This window comes from Strongylocentrotus purpuratus, unplaced genomic scaffold, assembly GCF_000002235.5.
Source record: "Strongylocentrotus purpuratus isolate Spur 01 unplaced genomic scaffold, Spur_5.0 spur5_scaffold_7, whole genome shotgun sequence".
Classification (NCBI taxonomy): domain Eukaryota; kingdom Metazoa; phylum Echinodermata; class Echinoidea; order Camarodonta; family Strongylocentrotidae; genus Strongylocentrotus; species Strongylocentrotus purpuratus.
Genome location: NW_022145613.1, coordinates 8,445,141 through 8,466,646, shown reverse-complemented (window position 1 = coordinate 8,466,646; position 21,506 = coordinate 8,445,141). Strand labels below are relative to the sequence as shown.

At 37.4% G+C, this 21,506-nt stretch overlaps 1 protein-coding gene across 1 annotated transcript; it reads right to left on the bottom strand.

The window, feature by feature from the left end:
• Positions 1 to 1,751: 1,751 nt before the first annotated feature.
• On the bottom strand, positions 1,752 to 21,031 carry LOC115919789 (putative neuropeptide Y receptor type 6). Its single transcript, XM_030973993.1, has 3 exons — positions 20,768 to 21,031; positions 20,099 to 20,263; positions 1,752 to 2,336 (listed from the first exon to the last, which is right to left on the bottom strand). Exons 1-3 carry the CDS (start codon positions 21,029 to 21,031, stop codon positions 1,752 to 1,754), a joined length of 1,014 nt encoding a protein of 337 aa, XP_030829853.1.
• Positions 21,032 to 21,506: the final 475 nt, after the last annotated feature.

Sequence of the window (21,506 nt, the reverse complement as noted above, 5' to 3'; positions counted from 1 at the left end):
CACACACAAAAGTACAAATAGCTAATTTATGCAATTTAAAAACATTCAACAATTTGAGGTCATGAAACAGTGCATTAGTAAAAGAACGATGTGGCTTGAAAGTCATAGCACGTACAGCCATCTTTTGAGTATAACATCTACAAGTCAAGTCTGATTTATAAGTACTACCCCAAACCTCGATGCTAATATGTGGCTGTATCAGAGCTTTATACGACAGGATCAATATATGTTTAGGGACAAAGTGCCGTAATTTAAAGAGAATATCGACCTTTCTTCGTATACGGTCATTAACAGATTTGTTATGAGAATTCCATGTTAAATGTCGTCAATGGTAATGCCAACAAATGTCACTTCCTCCACTTCTCTTAATTCTGCCTCAGATATATTTAATCTCCCTCTAAGCACGGCCTTTCTCCTACGGCTACTAAAGAACATGAAATTGGTTTTTGACGCATTGATAGTAAGCTTATTTGCAGTGCACCAATTCTGTATTGATTTTATATGTTCATTTACTTCAGACTCATCTATTTGATCTACACCTTTGGGAAAAGTATGAAAAATATTAGAATCATCTGCAAATAGTCTAAAATTGAAATAATTTGTCACTGTTGGCAAATCATTTATTTAGATTAGAGTTGGTCCTAAGACGGAACCTTGTGGTACACCACATTTTGATATGTCTACTTTCTGATGATGACTATTTGTATTTCACAAACTGTATTCTGTCACTAAGATAGCTTTCGAGCCATTTCAGTGCATGTCCTCGGATGCCATAATGGGATAGCTTTTTAAATAATATGTTATGGTATGGTTTATTGTGTCAACAGCCTTTTGAAAGTCAAGAAACACACCAGGCGTAACACATCCTTCGTCAACACTTTTCAATACTGTATTCATAAGATTAATTACTGATAATTTAGTACTATACTTTGTCTAAATCCGTATTGATTGTGATATAAAATGTCATGCCTTTCTAACAAAACTGGTCAAACGAACATTAACCATTTTCTCTAATACTTTACCCAATATTGGTAAGACAGAAATGGGTCTATAAATCCCTGTTTTTAATGTTTATTACCTTTCTGAAACAGTGGACTGAATTTAGCAATTTTCATTTAATCAGGGAAATTTCCTGTTTCTAATGAAAGATTGAAGATAAGTGTTAATGGTTCAGCCAAAATAGATGCACCATCCTTAATCAGGCGAACTGGAATGTTGTCGTAACCACTAGCTTTCTTCTTAATTGATTTCCACAATATTTCATTTTACAAAGAGTGTAACAATATATTGAAAATGATTATAATATACATGTACATATAGTACCGGTATACATTATTCATAATATTGGGCCGATCTTGCTGCTAATTTGTTTTAGCGGATCAAATAGCTATCATGCTACTTATTTGATAATTTTGTGCATTCCTTTGACAGTTTGAATGATTCACAATTCGGTGGTCTTTCATATTGCTTTATCATAGTCATCTCGGCTTCGGTGTCACGACGAATTTGGTTTGAAAATTGATAGGCTGGTTAATCGTCTCTTTGTTTTCCCCATCTCTTTTGAAAATATATATTTGGTAAACCTATAGCACCAACAGTTCAACACCTCATTCCACAGATCAATTTATAATTATTATGACACATCACCCATTGTAAGGCGATGAAGGGCGTCTCTATTTCAGACAAGATACGTATGACATTTGATCCAAGTAATGTTTATTTACCGACCATAGACATCAAATAAATAATAATCAATACATTACTGGCACAACGTCGTTTCTAAATATGCATCTTTTCACCTCAGCTTTGAAGTCATTTGATCGCACCCAGAAGATAACGGGATTAGTAATCAAACTGACAGCAATGGAAAGTATGGAAATTTCTTCAAACATGTCATTATCTAATCTAGAAATCGCAAAAGCAAAGCCTGGGATCCAGCAAGACACATAGGTGACGTATATAGCGACAAAAGTTCTCAGCAAACGGCGATTCTCTTTCAAACGGTGCTCGTCTGCGTCCACGCCGCGCCGCAACGATCGTGACCGCGTCACACCGCGGTAAAGAAGCACGTAGCAGATCCCGGTCAGTACAAAGACGACCAGGATAAAGAGCAATATCCAAGAAATAGCGTCTTTCACTACGATTCCAATGTAAACGAAAGAACCGACAAACCACGTCAGCACACAGGCAGATATGCATCGAGGTGTGGTGACGAGATTCCTGACTCCGAATGGGTCGACGCGAACGGTAACGAAGCGGTAAACGGCCACAAGGAGGATGTTGAAAGTCGATGAAACTGCACTCGAGCCCCATGTTGAATTGAGGACTCTGCGAATCTGTAATTTAAGGCAAAATATACCGAACAACTCTTAACCAAATTTGAAATAAATTCTCTTCTCTTCTCTCCTACTCAATTTCATATAAGAAAATGGAATATAGCAGTAGCTTAGCGTGAGCCCACCCACTGAGGCGGAACAAACACGATTTGGAGGTGAATTTCTCTAGTCATACTCGTAAAATAAATTGGGAATGTATATGGCTAATGATTAGGTGGAGGGGGTTGGTGGTTTAGTCGTTTTCCTTTTTCTCTGGAGACCCGATGCGTTGTTTCTTGTTTAAAAATTATCTATTGGGGAACATAACTTGTTTTCTTTGTTATTTACCTGTATCTTCTATATATCTTGAAAGTAATGAATAAATCACATGTTTCAACGAGCTTGAATTGGTGAACTAATACAGCGTTTTACAATTCTTTTTTCAGTCGCGGCGCTCACTTAAGAAATAATAAGTTTTGCGTCACAAAATCACAAAATATTTATTTTGCATCCCTCTGGCACAATTAAAGTGCTTTGTTCACATGAACGGGCACATTTGTTTCTAAGTTTCTTTTGTAATCAATGTAATCAACTAGATAAGATATAAAATAATGTATGCGGGCACCTCACCATCCAATAGACGTGAATACAAATACATATATCAGGTTATCTCAATAAACGAATGTGAGGATATTCGGGCACCTCGTTGCCTAGAATTAGCCTGTTTATAAATGTTGCGAGCGAGGTGTACATGTAATTTATATTAAAAATATATAAGATATATCACTGTAAAAATAAAATGTTATTCGGGCACCTCGTTGCACAAATATAGATGTATTCTGGCAATACACTGGCTGTCTCTAAAAGTGACAAGAGAGCGAAAATTACATACTCTAGCGGTTTCTGATAATTGGTTTCACGAAATGGTATTCCAAAATATTTGTTTATATAACAAAATTTCTCTCACAGCACCCTTAAAAGTGTCTTGCAGCACTCCGGTTGAAAAACACTGAATTAATAAACAAACAATAACGAAAAGATTCCATCGGGGCGATTAGAATGCCTTTTTTATTACTTTGTAAACATGGTCGTTTCTTCTAGTATTTTTTTGTGAAGAGGATAATAATAGAAATACTGAATGCAACGGTGAAACTTACAGTATCATTCGTCGATTCAAAAGCCCAAATCCCGAAAGCGGCAGTAAATAAGTTTATAAGAGCCATATTGACTGTAAAGATATTATGCTGCTTCCTCAGCCGCGTCGAGCAGACAACGAACAAAATGGTAGAGCCGTTGAGGAACATTGATAGAGCAATCACTAAAATAGTGCATATCTCCAAACTGTCGTATCCCGATCCCTGGGTCAGAGTGCCGGGTAGGGGGTCATTGCCCGTTTGGTTTAATGCAGCAGATATCATGATGCGAGCAATGAAGCTTAGAAAAACCTGAAGAATATTGGCACGACTTTCGTTTCGATTCGACTAAGAATTTAGAAATTATCCCTAATCATGGAGTTAGTGTCGATATTTTTCTCTGCTGTTGCTTCCTATGTTCACGACAATATCATGTTTTTGTAATAACGCTTTAAAATAACGCTTGAAACGTTGGTCTGTATCCGTATCTGTATTAAAAAAACTATCAAATGAAACTTACTTTCATCTTATTGGCCTTTTCTGCTGATGTATCGTGCGGAGGGCTTCATCAGTCTTTTGATTGACACCCCTTTTAGTCGATGACATTGATAAGTTTCGAAATATGATTACATATTGCGTTCTTTTTACAAGACATCCAATGAACCACAGAGGTAATTAAGTGCTGATTCTGGGCATGCTACTCAATGGGCACGTTTAGATTAAACAACAAAGCATTTATGACATGGAACCATCGATGACGACATTGGGTAATTTTGAGATCTGCCACGTAGCGTAGCAGAGCACCTATTGATTTCGTCAGAATCTATTATTTTTCACTTTAATTCTGTAAGGATTTTGTTCGCTTCATATGTCATGAATGACATGGTTAATGACAATTAAATATTCATGGCATGTGCAATATGCATTATTATTGATCCTATCGAAAAGATCGAAGAGACTATGTCACATATAAACACGTAATACCACATGACAGTTCTAACATTTATTATCTATTTCCATAGAGGTGTAGGCGTATGATGCGCATCTTATTAACAAAAAATCGTGGTAAAGCGGATCAGTCAGAGTAATTAATCCCGTTGCAGACAAAACTCCGGAAGTTCCCCATACAAACTAGCTATATCAGTCCGTGGTACACGAGAGTGATTAAAGCCCTATTTGTCTAAACAAGTTCAAGATGTACACAATCACATCGCAGCATCTTCTCTCTTTTGTCACTCATTTTTGTCATAACGTTCTTCAAACCCGCCTAAAAGCAAACATGAACAAAATTACTCATTTCTTTCTATAATAAATATAGGATTTAAAATGAATTCTTTAAACACGCCGAGTTTCCTTCCACCAACATAATTCAATCGACCAAAATAAATATTAAAAAAAGCGTTTTGAATTTGAATCCAATTTAGTGTATAATTGAATTGAATTGACTTTATTTTCTTCTACAAAACATACAAATCAATTTACATTTCAACGATACAACATATACAAATGACATTATTTTTAACGTATACACAATAAAACAATGATAATAGAAATGTTGACATTTAAACAAAATGTAACTGATAACACAAAATTAATAATTATTCATTAATAAATCTGAAAAAGAATGAGAAGGGCTGCGCAATAGGTGTTCGCTTGATAGCTTGTTAGCCTGGGACGGGTTGGATGATTTAAATAATTGAACAAATGACAATGTTGATGATGAGAATGAAAATATGTTGATGTAAATATGACGGGGGGGGGGGGGATATAATTTACTTTCCTGACAAGTTTCAAACCTAGAAAATATGCAAATGACAATTCAGTGCCTTTGGACATTATTTAAAGGGATTAGACATGATAAATAAATAATAACATTTTTTTTTTTTTAATGAAATTTTATGTTATTCCGCATGTAACCATGAACCTAATACATTGGTATGTTAAAGCATGCATGTAGTATACGTTATGGAGATAGGAAGAAGGGGAACTGAAGAACTGAAGAGAAGTGAAGGTGGTAATGGAGAAAGGCCATGGTCATGAAAACCATCTTTCTCACAGTGATAGAAGCGGAAGAATTAATAAATAAACATATTAGATCATTATACAATAGAATCGCAGAATCGAAATCAAATTACATCTTCAAGTAAATCGACTTTTCACACTTCAAACACTAGTTTCGATGGACATTGCGAGTCCCGATACTTTTGATATTCTCAATTATGCCCAATAGATATACTTTCAATATCGTTAATCCGTTGTTTTAAAGCGTGACTTAATCGTCACTCGCTGGAATAAGACGTAGAGAAATACCAATTGCTGCCTTGAAGAATAGGCCTATCATAGTATTAATCCCGGAGAGAAAGTAAATATGCTATACCATCCCGTTGACAGGAAGTGGAACTACGTGCCTTCTGTATCTTTTCACCTCCTCCTTGAATTCTTTTGATCGTACCTAGAAGATAATTGGATTCGCATTCAACCTGACAGCGTATGGAAACAACCTGGTGTAGTATAACGCCGAATTAGAATCCTCAAACCCGAACGAAAATCTAGCCTACCAGATTGCGACGTTGGTGATGTATGTGGCGGCAAAAGTTCTCAGCAAATGGCGATTCTCTTTCAACCGCTGCTCGTCTGCTTCCACGCCGCGCCGATCCAATCGTGACCGCGTCACACCGCGGTACAGAAGTGCGTAGCAGATTCCGGTAAGGGCAAATACAACACCCACAGAAACCGATATCCAGACACCGCTTCCACTTATTAACACTGCCACAATTGGCAGGCGAAGATGCATCGAGGTGTGGTCACGAGATTCCTGACTCCGAAGTCCGAAAGGTTAGACGTGAACGGTTACAAAGCGGTAGACGGCCACAAGGAGAAAATTGAGACCTGACGCTACGTTGCATGAGCTCCATGTCATTAATAAGACCGTTAATCAGTGAACTATTAAAGTGAAAATAAGTTCCATATCATTAAAATTAACTTACAGGTGAGCGTTCGAAGATAAAGTAAATCCCGATGAAAGGAGTGATCATATCTATAAGCGCCATGTTGAACGTAAATATGTTATGCTGTTTTCCCAGTCTTTCTGAACCAACGATGAACAGGAGGATGAACCCGTTGAGGAGCATCGATAAGGTTATTGATGGAAAAAACAAAGAATTGTTTAAATACCAGTCCCGTACGCTGAATGCTGTCGTATTGAGGCGATGCATACGTCTCTTTGGGCTTTGGGAGTCGTTACCAGTGACACTGAGCATGTTCATGGCAGTAGAGGCTATGTTTGGCACCAGATGCGATAGGTACACTCTTAAGAAGTCAAACAAATTATCGTCCGTTTCGTCGACTAGTGGCAATTTAACATTCCTCTTGGTCAGTTGACCAATATTGGACTTAATGTCCGGTCGGATGACATCTATGGTGCTCAAATTGACATGTCTAACATACTGTATAAGGATGACCACATCAACAACTGACATAAATCGCCAGTGTCACTCACTTAAAACGTCAAATATGTTCTCTTCATATCAAATATATATTAGGACTGCAGTGGGCCGATCTTGCTGCTAATTTGTTTTTGCGGATCAAATATGCAGTGACAAGCTATCATGCTACCTATTTGATAACTTTGTGTATTCTTTTGACAGTTTGCATGATTCACAATTCAGTGGTATTTCGTATTGCTTTGTCATAGTCATCCCGGCTTCGGTTTCAAGACGAAGTTGGTTTGAAATTTGATAGGCTGCTTAATCGTTGTTTTGTTTTCCCCATCTCTTTTGAAAATATATATTTGGTAAATCTATATCACTAATAATAATAATAATAATAATAGTACATTTATAAAGCGCAGAAACTATCCAATATTAGGTATATATTCTACTGCGCTACAAAAGCTCCTGATATGCTTAGCTTTACGGTACAGTTAATTAAAAAGAAGTGTTTTCAGTTTTGACTTAAAGACGTTTACAGATGGTGATTTCCTGACTTCAAATGGCAAGTTATTCCAGAGTTTTGGGGCTGCACAAGCAAATGCTCGATCACCTAGCGTTATTTTTGTTTTGATAGATGGGATCTGTAGCAACAAAGTATCTCGGGAACTGCGCAAGTTGCGATTGTGTTGATTAGGTTTGAAATTCAACAGTTCTTTGATATAAGTGGGAGTTTGACCAAGAAGTGCTTTATATACAATCAGCAAGATTTTGAATGTTATTCTCTGGCGTACTGGTAACCAATGTAGATTTCTCAAAATTGGGGTGATCCGTGTGAATTTAGAACAACCACAGATCAGCCTTGCACAGGTGTTTTGAACCCGTTGCAATCTCACTATTTGACAGTCAGGGATCCCATACAGTAGACCATTACAATAGTCCAGCTTATTGGTAATACATGCATGTACAATGTCTTTCGTAATGTCCTTATCTAAATATTTACGAATACGTCTGAGATTATAGATCATGTAGTATGCTGATTTACAGACATTTGTGATGTGCTCTCTCATATTCAAATTCGAATCGAACTGTACTCCAAGATTTCTTGCACTAACAGATGGTTCTATTACAGAGTCTCCAATTGATACACTGTTCAAGTTGATTTTGGATGTCTGTTTAGGTGTGCCAATGATCATTAATTCAGTTTTACCATCATTAAGCATGAGCCTATTTTGCAACATCCATCCACGTACATAGTCAACACATGTTTCTAGGAGTGAGACACATCGCTCTTTAGCATGTTCATCAGGTCTGAATGATACGTACAGCTGTGTGTCATCTGCATAGCAGTGGCATGATATCTCGGGGAAATTTGTTCGAACATTTGAAATGAGATTAGCAGTGTACAGAGTAAATAACAAAGGACCCAGCCGAGAACCTTGTGGAACTCCGAAAGGCACTGGCAAATCATCAGAGATCACATCGTCTATTTTGACCTTCTGATATCTATTCGCCAAATACGACTTTATCCATTCAAGAACACTACCATCTATGCCAAAACAGGTCTTTAAAGTTTCTAATAAGCAAGAATGATCTATGGTGTCGAATGCACTACTTAGATCTAATAACAGTAAAAGAGAGACTTTCTGGGAATCCATAGCCATCAATAGATCACTCTTTATTCTTAGCAGTGCAGTTTCAGTACTATGGAATTGTCTATATGCAGACTGAGTACATGGCAAAAGTGAGTTGTTATTGAGGTGATCCATAATTTGCTGGGTAGCAGCACCCTCAACCAACTTCGATATATATTTCAGATTGCTGATAGGTCTTAAGTTCTTAAAATCTGCATCAAGACCAGGTTTTTTCAATAAAGGTGTGATAAGGGCATTTTTCCATTGCATGGGAAAATGACCAGTCGAGAGAGAAAGATTAATCAGTGATGTGAACACAGGAATTAATATGTCGATACATTGTAGAAGAAGTTTCGTGGGCATAGGATCTAAAGAGCATGACTTCTTACTGAGGTTAAGTATAAGTTTTTCAACTTGGTGCTCAGAAAGAGGTTTGAAATTGCTCAAAACATCGACATCATGGTAAGTTGCTAATGGAGAATAGGTCCTGGGTTCATTCATTGCATCTAATCTAGTTTCAATATTCTTGTGGATTTTCACGACTTTGTCACGAAAATAATCACCTAGGTCATTCACAAACTTATGTTTATCAGTACTACAAGGTATCAGGGGTTGTTTATTAGACATGTTCAATAGAGACTTGACAACATTGAATAACTTGTTTTGATTATCCTTGTTTTCCATGATCAGATCTCTGTGATATTTTCCACGAGCTTTGTTCAAAAGTTTCAATGTTGCATTTCGAACAGACTTATAGTTGTCCCAATCACTATCGGCCCTAGTTCTCAACCAGCGCTTTTCAGCCTTTCTCTTTTTCCTTTTTTCTGTCCTGACACAGTCAGTATACCACGGTACTTGGGGACGTAACACTATCTGTTTAGTAACAACAGGGGCATGTTTCTCTAAGATATCACTAAGCGTAGTATCATACAACAAAGCTAGTTCAGTGAGGGTACTAGGTGTGTGCATACAGAGCTCGCTTTCAGCGATGTCTAACTTCAATCTATTCACATCAATAGCAGACAGCTTTCGAAATGATATCAGTTTAGAAGGCAATGGAGGTTTAGAAGAGTTTAGAAAACACATGACTGGAATGTGATCAGATAATATAGAACTATGTGGCCATGGTGACCCAAATACGATATCATCAGACTAACAGTCCAACACCTCATCACACTGATCAAATTATAAATATATATTTTTTTCAATGATATTTTATTTTCTCCATTGCTTTTCACAAACAATAACAAAAATAACAATAACAAAATCAATACATAAAATAGTCTGCATGTTAATATTATTATATAGAATATGATTTTACATTCACATCTAAATAATACAAATGAACTTATACTATTTACATCAAATAAAGCATGAAACATGCATGCATGAAGAAGGCATGAACATTAAAAGACATTTAAGAAAGAAAAACACACACACACACACACACTTACATACACACATGAGGACACGTGCACAGACACTCACACAAAAACCCACTGAAAACATGCTAACATTTTGTGAGAATCTCGACCATTATATCAGCCATGTCCATTTCATTGCTTCTATTCGCCTTCCTTATTTTATTTATTCTGCACGAAGCTATTCTTAATTGTCCCACTTTCTGAAATGATATGTGAGTGTACCTCGGTTTTCAGCTAATTTCTTCTCCTCCTCTCTATTTTCTAATAATCTTTTCTTAATCTCAAAATAAGTTGGTGGTTTTTGTCTATTTTTATGACACATTAACCATTGTAAGTCGATGGAGGGCGTCTCTAATTCAGACAAGATTTGTTATGTGTCATAATACATTTAATCCAAGTAATGTTTATTTACCGACCATAGACATCAAATAAATAATATTCAATACATTACTGGCACAACGTCGTTTCTAAATATGCATCTTTTCACCTCAGCTTTGAAGTCGTTTGATCGCACCCAGAAAATAACGGGATTAGTAAACGCGTCCCAGTCCTAAATGTGCCTACGCCCCCCCCCCCCCCCCTTGAATCTGGAGACCCGCGGCGTTGTTCCTTGTTTAAAAATTACCCGTTGGGACCATAACTTGCTTTTTGTTCTTCTTATATAACAAGTTAGGGTATTTTCATTTATCTTCTATACATGAAAAAATCGTATGTCTCAACGAGCTTGAATGGGTGAATACAGCGTTTTACAATTCTTTTTTCAGTCACGGCACCACTTAAGAAATAATAAGTTTCGCGTCACCCTCAACCCATATTCATCTAAGAATCACAGAATATTTATTTTGCATCCCTCTGGCACTCGTCAAGTGCTATGTTCACATGTACGGGCACATTTGTTTCTAAATGTTACGAGCGAGCGAAGCGAGCGTGCCAAAAATAATGATATTTCATAAGTGGTAAATATTTTCTGTTGTAATCAATACACTAGATAATAATGTATGCGAGCACCTCACCACCCAATAGACGTGAATAAAAAAATAATATATCAGGTCATCTTGATAAACAAATGTCAGGTTATTCGGGCACCTCGTTGCTCAAATATAGAGGTATTCCATACGCTGCCTGTCTCTTAAAGTGGCAAGAGAGCGAAGCGAGAGAGGAAGAACGACGATTTTTAATTTTTTTTTGAAATCCAATTTCCACATGAAATTACATACTCTAGCGGTTTCTGATATTTGGTTTCACGAAATTGTATTCCAAAATATTGTTTATATAACAAAATTTCTCTCACAGCACCCTAAGAAGTGTCTTGCAGCACTCCGGTTGAAAAATGCAGAACTAATAAACACAAAATAACGAAAAGATTCCGTCGGGGTGATTAGAATGCGTTTTTATAACTTTGTAAACATAGTCGCTTCATGTAGTATTTTTTTTTTGGGGTGAAGAGGATTATACTAGAAATACTGATTACAACGGTGAAACTTACAGTAGCATTCGTCGATTCGATAGCAAAAATCCCGAAAGAGGCGGTAAATAAGTTTATAAGAGTCATATTGACGGTAAAAATGTTATGCTGCTTCCTCAGTCGCGTCGAGCAGACAATAAACAAAATGGTAGAGCCGTTGAAGAACATTGATAGGGCAATCACTAAAATAGTGCATATCTCCAAACTGTGGTATCCCGATCCCTGGGTCGGAGTGTCGGTAGGGGGTCATTGCCCGTTTGGTTTAATGCAGCAGATATCATGACGCGAGCAATGACGCTTAGAAAAACCTGAAGAATGGCACGAGTTTCGTTTTGATGCGACTAAAAATTTAGAAATAACCCCTAATCATGGAGCTAGTGTTGATATTTTGCTCCGCTGTTGCTTCCTATATTCACGACAATGTCATTCTTTGTGATAACGCTTTTTAAACGTTGGTCAGTATCCGTATCTATATAAAAAAAAAATTAGACAAAGCCACTACCGCGACGAGGTCGCTCACAACAACTTCTATGAAATGAGTGCACCATGCATGAAAAAATCAAGGTCATCTGATTTGGAAGTCTGATCATCCTGCTTATCATTTAACATCGAAAAGAAGGCATAGCACCGTCATTAAAGTAATAACGATTTGGAATTAACCCCTAACATGCCACGTCCATGCCCTCTTATACTCAAAAACGCAATTTCACGTACAAGTATACTCACGTTCATTGCGTTGCTTCCTCCTGGTATTGCTTCACCGTTTTAATTAAGCTTTGTTTCATCTAATTGGCCTTTTCTGCTGATGTATCGTGCGGAGGGCTTCGTCAGTCTTTTGATTGGCACCCCTTTTAGTCGATCACATTGATAAGTTTCGAAATATGATTACATATTGCGTTCTTTTTACAAGACATTCAATGAACCACAGTGGTAATTAAGTGCTGATTCTGGGCATGCTAGTCAATGGGCACGTTAAGATTAAACAGCAAAGCATATATGACATGGAACCTACGATGTTGACATTGGGTAATTTCGTGATCCGCCGCGTAGCCTAGTACAGCACTTATTGATTCCGTCAGAACCTTTTTTTCCTCTTTCTTTCTATATGTATTTTGTTCGCTTCATATCTCATAAATGACATGGTTAATGACAATGAAATTTTCATGGCATATGCTCTGCATAATTTTTGATCCTATTGAAGAGATCGAAGAGACTATGTCACATACAAACACTCAAAGTTATGGCGGTCCAATGGCACTACATGACAATTCTAACATTTATTATCTATCGCCATACAGGTGTAGGCGTATGGGGGCGCACCTTATTAAAACAAAAATATTGAGTTCAAGGGGCTCAGGCCGAGTAATTAATCCCGTCGCAGACAAAGGTCCGGAAGTTCCCCCATACAAACTAGCTATAATTTTGAAAACGGTCAGCAAATAAACCATTTGGGTAATGGATCAAATTTGATGCACAAATCTTTTAAGTGCCTCGTTACAAATTAGTTCATTTACCTGATACGAAAAATGGTTTTTGAATAGTCAGAAGTCAAATTGCGTACATTGATTGTTGCTAGGTAGGACAAACACTACGGCCTGTCCTACCTAGCAACAATTAATGTATGCTTTTGAAATACCATTATTCGTAACGGGTAAATGAAATAATTTGTAATGAGGCACTTAAAAGATTTGTGCATCGAATTCGATCCATTACCCAAATGGTCTATTTGCTGACCGTTTTCGTGATAGTTCAAACTGTGTTTTATTAGATTTCATGCACTTCGTACTTTTATCTGTCACGCGATCGTTATATTACCAAATGAAAAGTCTATATTAGCTGCATTATCAAAATGGTCCATTATCTAGCCGAGCCGTTAATCCCAACTAGGAGATTAGATATTAAGTGAATACATAATTGCTTTACATGTGGTTACTAGCCTTTTCAGTTTTGAAAATATGTTATAGCACTGTTGTGAGCGAATCAAAACAAATACTATTCTGAAGTTTTGAAACTAGAAAAGTTAAAGCCTCTCTAAAATGTTGGGAGCCAAAAATTCGCCAAAAATGTTTTGGCAAAATTTGACTTAATTGTATAATGATGTAAACGAGCACGTTATTTAACAAACGTTCTCAAATTATTGGGGCCCCCAATACTTTGAAGGGGCCGAGAAACTAAAGTCCCTGGTTAAATTGTTCCCGTGAGCTCATTGCTTATGAGTGCATTTCAATCCTATTACATATACAGATAAACATGCTCTCTTCCTGGGTGAACCCGTATCAAATATTCGACACCATCTCCTTGATTGACAAGACGCTGCTTCTGCATACGCATTTATTAACCGCAGCTCTGAATTCCTTTGACCGCTTACTGTAGGTAATACGATTTATAATTACATTTGAAATAAATACCAGGAGGTAGCAATGATTTTAAAGTTTTTACTTTAATTTTTCATGAACCTATATATGTATGTCGGTAGCCGGAAGGAAACAGATTTGATGTATAAGGCGGCGAATTTTTCAGCAAACGGCGGTAAAATATAGTGAAAATATAGTGAAAATATAGTGAAAGACGCTGTTCGTCCAACGACCGTAACCGCGTCACACTGCGGTAAAGGAGTCCAGTTAGTGCAAACACCACCATGACATAAACATGATAACTCGACAAACATTCTCGAGTAAATCTTGGTACCAATTGAGCTACGAAACCGACTAACGAGGCCTATGCGCGTGCGAAGATGCATCGAGGTGTGATCAAGAGTTTCCTGACTCAGGAGGGGTCGACATAAACGGTTATGAACCGCTGGACGGCCGCTATCAAGATGTTTAGACTTGAGACAACTTTGCAAGAACGCCAAGCCGTGTAGATAAAGAGCAGGATATGCATCAAATTTTAAAGGAAGAAATACAAGTCTATTTGCTATTTATTTTCCCTTTATCAAATTACATGGGCTTTGAATATATTAACTTGTTATATTTGAACGACAATGATGTAGGCTGTAATGATTTAATGATGGACTTTTATAATTCATACAAATAAATGGTCACATTATGATCAACTAAAAACAAAACAACAATACTACACAGGGGAAAAACCATCATTGACAACCGACTATATTTTAATTTGAATGAAGTGGTTTCATACCAATATAATTATGAATATAAAATACAAATAGAAGCCGGACTCGAACATTGGCCAAGCCTTACAAAAATACCTTTTGTTGAATTGCAATGATTAAACTTACTCGTTGGCGTGCAAATGTAATAACAATTGTAGTTACAGCCGTGATGATATCTATGTACAGGGGCCAATTTGAAAGTAAAGATGTAATGCTGTTTTCTCAGTCTCGGTGAAACGATGATTAACGTGAAGATTTTTTTCCTTCATAGGTATTTAATTCTCTTCTCTCATAAAGTAAAGTGTACATAATTTATAACATTGTATACAAAATTACAAATAATCTTCACATAGGTCTAAATAATTGGCTTTTAACGTTTTATATATTTTTTACGATTGCCTTGTTTTAGCACATCTAAACTACTGAAACTATATTTGGGGAAATACTTATAAATCACTTCTTATCAAATTATCTATTTACAGAAAAAGTCTCTAAGAAATATAACAAAGTCACAAATACAAAGTCCAAGTATACCACTCTTTAAACAGATGCAAATATTGCCCTTATACGATTATATTACATTAAATACTCTTATTATTATGTACTCTGTAAGACATACAATTTTTCCTGAGATGTATGGTAATATGTTATTCAAAATTTAAATATCAATTCATATGCCACTCGTCTAAAAGACTATTTTCATCAATCCACAGTAAGACCTGCTTCTTTACTTAATTCATTAAATGTTGCTGGCGTGAACAAATAGAACCAATTACCCACTTTTGTAAATTAAGTTCAACTTTAGTCTGTGTTTATATGATTTGACGAAAAAGTGTAACAATACAATATTTCGTGTAGTATGTTTGTGTGTGTGTGTGTGTGTGTGTGTGGGGGGGGGGTATGGTAACTAAATCATATTTTGTTCAATTTTTTTATGTGGGAGCCTTATTTATAAGCAATTATCTTCATTGTGGTCCTGACCATATATTTGTATGTTTTATGTATTCTATTTTCTATTGTATTTTTTGCTTTTACATGTAAATGGTTCAATAAATTCAATTCAATTCAATTCAATTTTTGCAACCGAAAATAATCGAAGCAGCACATACCGATAATTGAAGTACCAACAAATGGCATGTTCCTAGTACATGGTGCTCCTGTCAGGTATCAGAGACACTGCATGGTCTTATGACAAATCGTTCACCTTTCTCTTCAGCGTCTACAAACAATATCACACTCCAGCACGCCGTTTGTATGGCATTCGATCATTCTGTATGAGGTGACTAAATTAAAGTTGCCAAAGTAACCAATTACCTTTTGCTTCTTTAACCGTTCCTGTCTTCAAACAATTCCTTTTTGACATGAGCGTTGATTAATGTTTTTTTCTACTAAACATACTTTCGTAACAACACGACTCGATTAGCAAATCCGTCGATCGGTAACAGCGCCTGTCAGTTCACGGCAAGTATGATATTTAAATATAGCCGTCAGGCACAATTACCCAACCAATTACACGCGTAAGACATATCGACTTCCATTTGAACCTCTCTAAACATTAATCGCGGTTCTACGGAGTAGGCCTAATTACACATTAGAAAAAGTGCACTGAGGTTTAAAGGCCCACTGTACTAGCTACCTGCTCCCTCCATATAGAAAACAATGCCTAATCGGTGACCATTGGTCCCCTATAATCCTCTTTTTCTTATGTTAATTGAGAGCTGAGTTGATGAGATAACCACCTTTCCAGTGACCCTGCAGAGTGGTATAATCTCTCCTGTAAACTAGTACAGATAAGCTTTAATTCAAGTTGATTTAATCCTGTTCGCTGGCAACAATATCGATAATGTGATAGTCTAAAAAGCAAGAAATTCAGAACAGAAAAAATGTCTTCGATGTTGAAACACAAAACATTCCAACTTCTACGAGTACGAAGAAATTCTTTCCCTGATTGAGTCTTAAAAGAACAAGTTCTCTTGCAATGCACACGTTATGAACATTGTTAGTGTAATATCTAACGTTGCTTTAACAGTTGCTGATACTGAAATCATTTATCTGCAGTTTACCGGTAATCAGGCTCACAAGCAACCACTCTTTCATGAAGTCAGATTAAAGTGAGTTATTATCAGGGATGGCACATGCACTTCTTACAGATTTTCATGGTGGAATTCAACAGAGTAGCGGTTATGGTATACGACTGACACGTCTCAACGTAATTAATCCATGGCATAAGTGCATCATCCGTGACCGGCTATGCCATTGTTAACATGTGTTTATCAAAAGTGAGAATGAATTTATAATCAACATGAATATATAGCTATACATGTATATCACATAATTAATCCATCATCCTATATAACTTTGTTGACATCAACTGGCTCGACGCGATTGCCCCATATGCATTTTTTCACCGCAGCCTTCAATTCATTCGATCTCAACCAATAAATAATAGGATTAGCGGTCATACTTAAATTATACAACGCTATTCCAATGTCTTTCAAAGTCGGATTGCCACGGGCTGACAAAAGCCCAGTCACGGTAATCGGCAATGAGAGAGAGATGGAGGTGAGGTAAATGGCTGCGAATGTTCTCAGTACACGGCGATTCTCTCTCAACCGCTGCTCGTGTACGCCCACACCGCATCCCATCGGGCGTGACCGCGTCAAACCGCGGTAAAGAAGTGCGTAACCGAGGGACTTGGTAATGACAATTAATGCCTTTTTACTGAAAGGAACTCGCGTATCGACCCGGGAGCTCTGGTTTCGAGACCAATGCTTTTCTACTAAGTCATTCCACCTCCTCAAGATAATTTTCAGTTGCACACTTTCAACTTACAATACTCGATTGCCCAAGGACAATGATAAGAATCGCATTCGGAGCTGTGACGAAGTCTATACGCGCCATGTTAAAGGTAAAGACGTTATGCTGTTTCCGCAGTCTCGGTGAACCAACGATGAAGAGGAGGCTAAATCCTTTTAGGGGCATCAAAACCGCGATCTCGAGAACGCCCAGGATATCCCAATAATTGTATCCGGATTCCTGCGAAGGAGAGTCACCTTGCGTGTTGTTTAGAGTAAAATTAGTCGCTGCAGGTACCATCTTGAGTTAAACAATATCTCAGTCTTGTAAAACAAATATTTCAATCCGTAGGAGATGAAAAGTGAAAAGCGTATGACACAGTTAACTTCATAATCATCGAAGAAACATGAATATTATCGGATTCGGGTTGCACTTCGCATTAAAAAAATCAATATCACACTCAATCTAACGTTGCTGGAAAAAATAATCACACAAATATGATCAATTTTGTATGCTTGAAATGAAAAGGTCTTCGCCAATAAGTCAAAATGCCATACAACACCAACTATGAATACAAATAACAGGAGTAAGGATCAGAACTATTCAAGTAGACATGCTCCTTTATGCCTGCTAATATTGAACTCGAAAGGTCTTCTTGTCAAATAAATTGTATGTGAAGTTACCATGGTAACCTACTCTTAGAAGGAAATGAAGATAGACCCGTTTGATATTCACAAGGGCTTTTTTGAAATTCATAATAACTTCGATGGTTATATTAAGTGCTGAATGTCGATATTTAGAGTTTACACAGGATTTGTGTCAATCATTTAAGAACTCATTATGAACGTAATAGCACGCTGTGTCCCTCACAGAACTCCTGTTTCTTGTCACACTTTGTCAATAACGTTATTTTATGTTTAGTGTGAACCTCTTTGCATCTCACTGATTGGTTTATTAAGTCAATAAGACCTGACATCCATGCTTTACACAAACAATTTCCCTAACCCAGATTACCGACCTTTTTCTCTTTCATTACAGTTGTCAAAAGAAATGTCACCCCCTTCCATTCAATTCAATTCAAATCAATTTTTGCAACCGAGAATAATCAAAGCAGTATACCGATAATCGAATTACCAAAAAATGGCATGTTCCTAGTACATGGTGCTCCTGTCAGGTATCAGAGACACTGCATGGTCTTATGAGAAATCGTTCACCATTCTCTGTAGCGTCTACAAACACACTCCTGCACGCCCTTTGTATGGCATTCGATCATTCTGTATGAGGTGACTAAATTAAAGTTGCCAATGTAACCAATTACCTTTTGCTTCTTTAACCGTTCCTGTCTTCAAACAATTCCTTTTTGACATGAGCGTTGATTAATGTTTTTTTCAACTAAACATGCTTTCGTAACAACACGAAGCGATTAGCAAGTCCGTCGATCGGTAACAGCTATTGTGAGTGCATGGCAACTATAAATATGACATTTAAATATAGCCGTCTGGCACAGTTAACTAATCAATTACAAGCGTCATACATAGCGATTTCCATTTGAACCTTTTTAAAAATTAATCTCGGTTCTACGGAGTAGGCCTTATCACACATTAGAAAAAGTGCACTGAGGTTTAAAGGCCCACTGTACTAGCTACCTGCTCCCTCCATATAGAAAACAATGCCTAATCGGTGACCATTGGTCCCCTATAATCCTCTTTTTCTTATGTTAATTGTGAGCTGAGTTGATGAGATAACCACTTGTCAAGTGACCTTGCAGAGTGGTCTAATCCCTCCTGTAAACTAGTACAGATAAGCTTTAATTCAAGTTGATTTAATCCTGTTCGCTGGCAACAATATCGATAATTTGGTAGTCTAAAATGTTAGAAATTCAGAACAGAAACAATTTCTTCGATGTTGAAACACAAAATAATTCAACTTCTACGAGTATGAAGAAATTCTTACCGTGATTGAGTCTTAAAAGAACAAGTTCTCTTGCAATGCACACTTTATGAACATTGTGATTGTCATATCTAACGTTGCTGTAACAGCTGATGATACTGAAATCATTTATCGGTAGTTTACCGGTAATCAGGCTCACAAGCAACCACTCTTTCATGAAGTCAGATCATAGTTAGTTATTATGAGGGATGGCACACTTCCTACCGATTTTCATGTGTGGAATTCAACAGACTAGCGGTTTTGGTTCACGACTGACACGTCTCAACTTCATTAACCCACGACATTAGTGCATCATCAGTGACCGGCTATGCCACTGTTAACATGTGTTTATGCAAAATGAGAATGAATTTATAATCAACATTAATTTATAGCTACATATATATCACATAATGAATCCATCATCCTATATAACTTTGTTGACTTCGACTGGCTCGACGCGATTGCCCCATATGCATTTTTTCACCGCAGCCTTCAATTCATTCGATCTCAACCAATAAATAATAGGATTAGCGGTCATACTTAAATTATACAATGACATTCCAATTCTTTTCAAAGTCGGATTGCCACGGGCTGACAAAAGCCCAGTCACGGTAATCGGCAATGAGAGAGAGATGGAGGTGAGGTAAATGGCTGCGAAAGTTTTCAGTACACGACGATTCTCTCTCAACCGCTGCTCGTGTACGCCCACACCGCATCCCATCGGGCGTGACCGCGTCAAACCGCGGTAAAAAAGTGCGTAACAGATTCCGGTGCTGGCAAAAACCACTAAGATAGCGACAGGTATCCAAAATCCCGAATTACTCGCTACGAATTCGATCCACGGAAAAGAGCCAATTACCCACGCCAACGCACAGGCGAAGATGCATCGAGGTGTGGTCACGAGGATCTTGACTCCAAAGGGGTCGACGTGAACGGTTACGAAACGGTAGACGGCCACAAGTAGGATGTTCAAGCTCGAGATAACCGAACAAGAACTCCAAATCGTGTTGCAAATCTTGTAAAGCTGTATGTGATAAAAGGGAAAAAAACATAATCAATATCTTTTTAATAACATTCTTAATGGACTATTACGGAGTTGCTTCAAATAGGAACGAAATTGTTCTCTACATTTTACCCTGCTTTCGTAATCAGTTATGCAAACCTCAGGCTGGGTTACTATCAACTTTCGGATACAACTGCACATTTTCTAGAACAATGCAATTGGATTTCCATAGATAATAAGGTAGCACCTTTTTTTTTATTTTCTAGAACTCCATTCTACTCAGTTTGTTTCACTGTTAGTTGTTTGTTATACCTAGCTGACTTGTGTGCATGCTTGTACATGAACATAAGCTCTAGGGGACTGACGTTTAAGCCATCTCCGAGGGACTTGGTAATGACCGAAAGGCATTAGCGCATCGACTTGACTTTGTTTCGCACCCATGAGCTCTGGTTTCGAGACCAATGCTTTCCCACTGAGTCATTGCATCTCCTCAAGCTAATTTTCAGTTGCACACTTTCAACTTACAATACTCGATTGCCCAAGGACAATGATAAGAATCGCATTCGGAGCTGTCACGAAGTCTATGAGCGCCATGTTGAAGGTAAAGACGTTATGCTGTTTCCGCAGTCTCGGTGAACCGACGATGAAGAGGAGGATGAATCCGTTGAGGGGCATCGAAACCACGATCTCGAGAATGCCCAGGATATCCAAATAGTTGTATCCGGATTCCCGCGAAGGACAGTCACCTTGCGTGTTGTTTTGAGTAAAATTAGTCGCTGCAGGCATCATCTTGAGTTGAACAATATCTCAGTCTTGTAAAACAAGTATTTCAATCCGTAGGAGATGAAAAGTGAAAAGCGTATGACACAGTTAACTTCATAATCATCGAAGAAACATGAATATTATCGGATTCGGGTTGCACTTCGCATTAAAAAAAAAAATCAATATCACACTCAGTCTAACGTTGCTGGAAAAAATAATCACACAAATATGATCAATTTTGTATGCTTGCAATGAAAAAGCCTTCGACGATAAGTCAAAATGCCATACAACACCGACTATGAATACAAATAACAGGAGTAAGGATCAGAACTATTCAAGTAGACATGCTCCTTTATGCCTGCTAATATTGAACTCGGAAGGTCTTCTGGTCAAATAAATTGTATGTGAAGTTACCATGGTAACCTGCTCTTAGAAGGAAATGAAGACCCATTTGATATTCACAAGGGCTATTTGAAAGTCATAATAACTTCGATGGTTATAT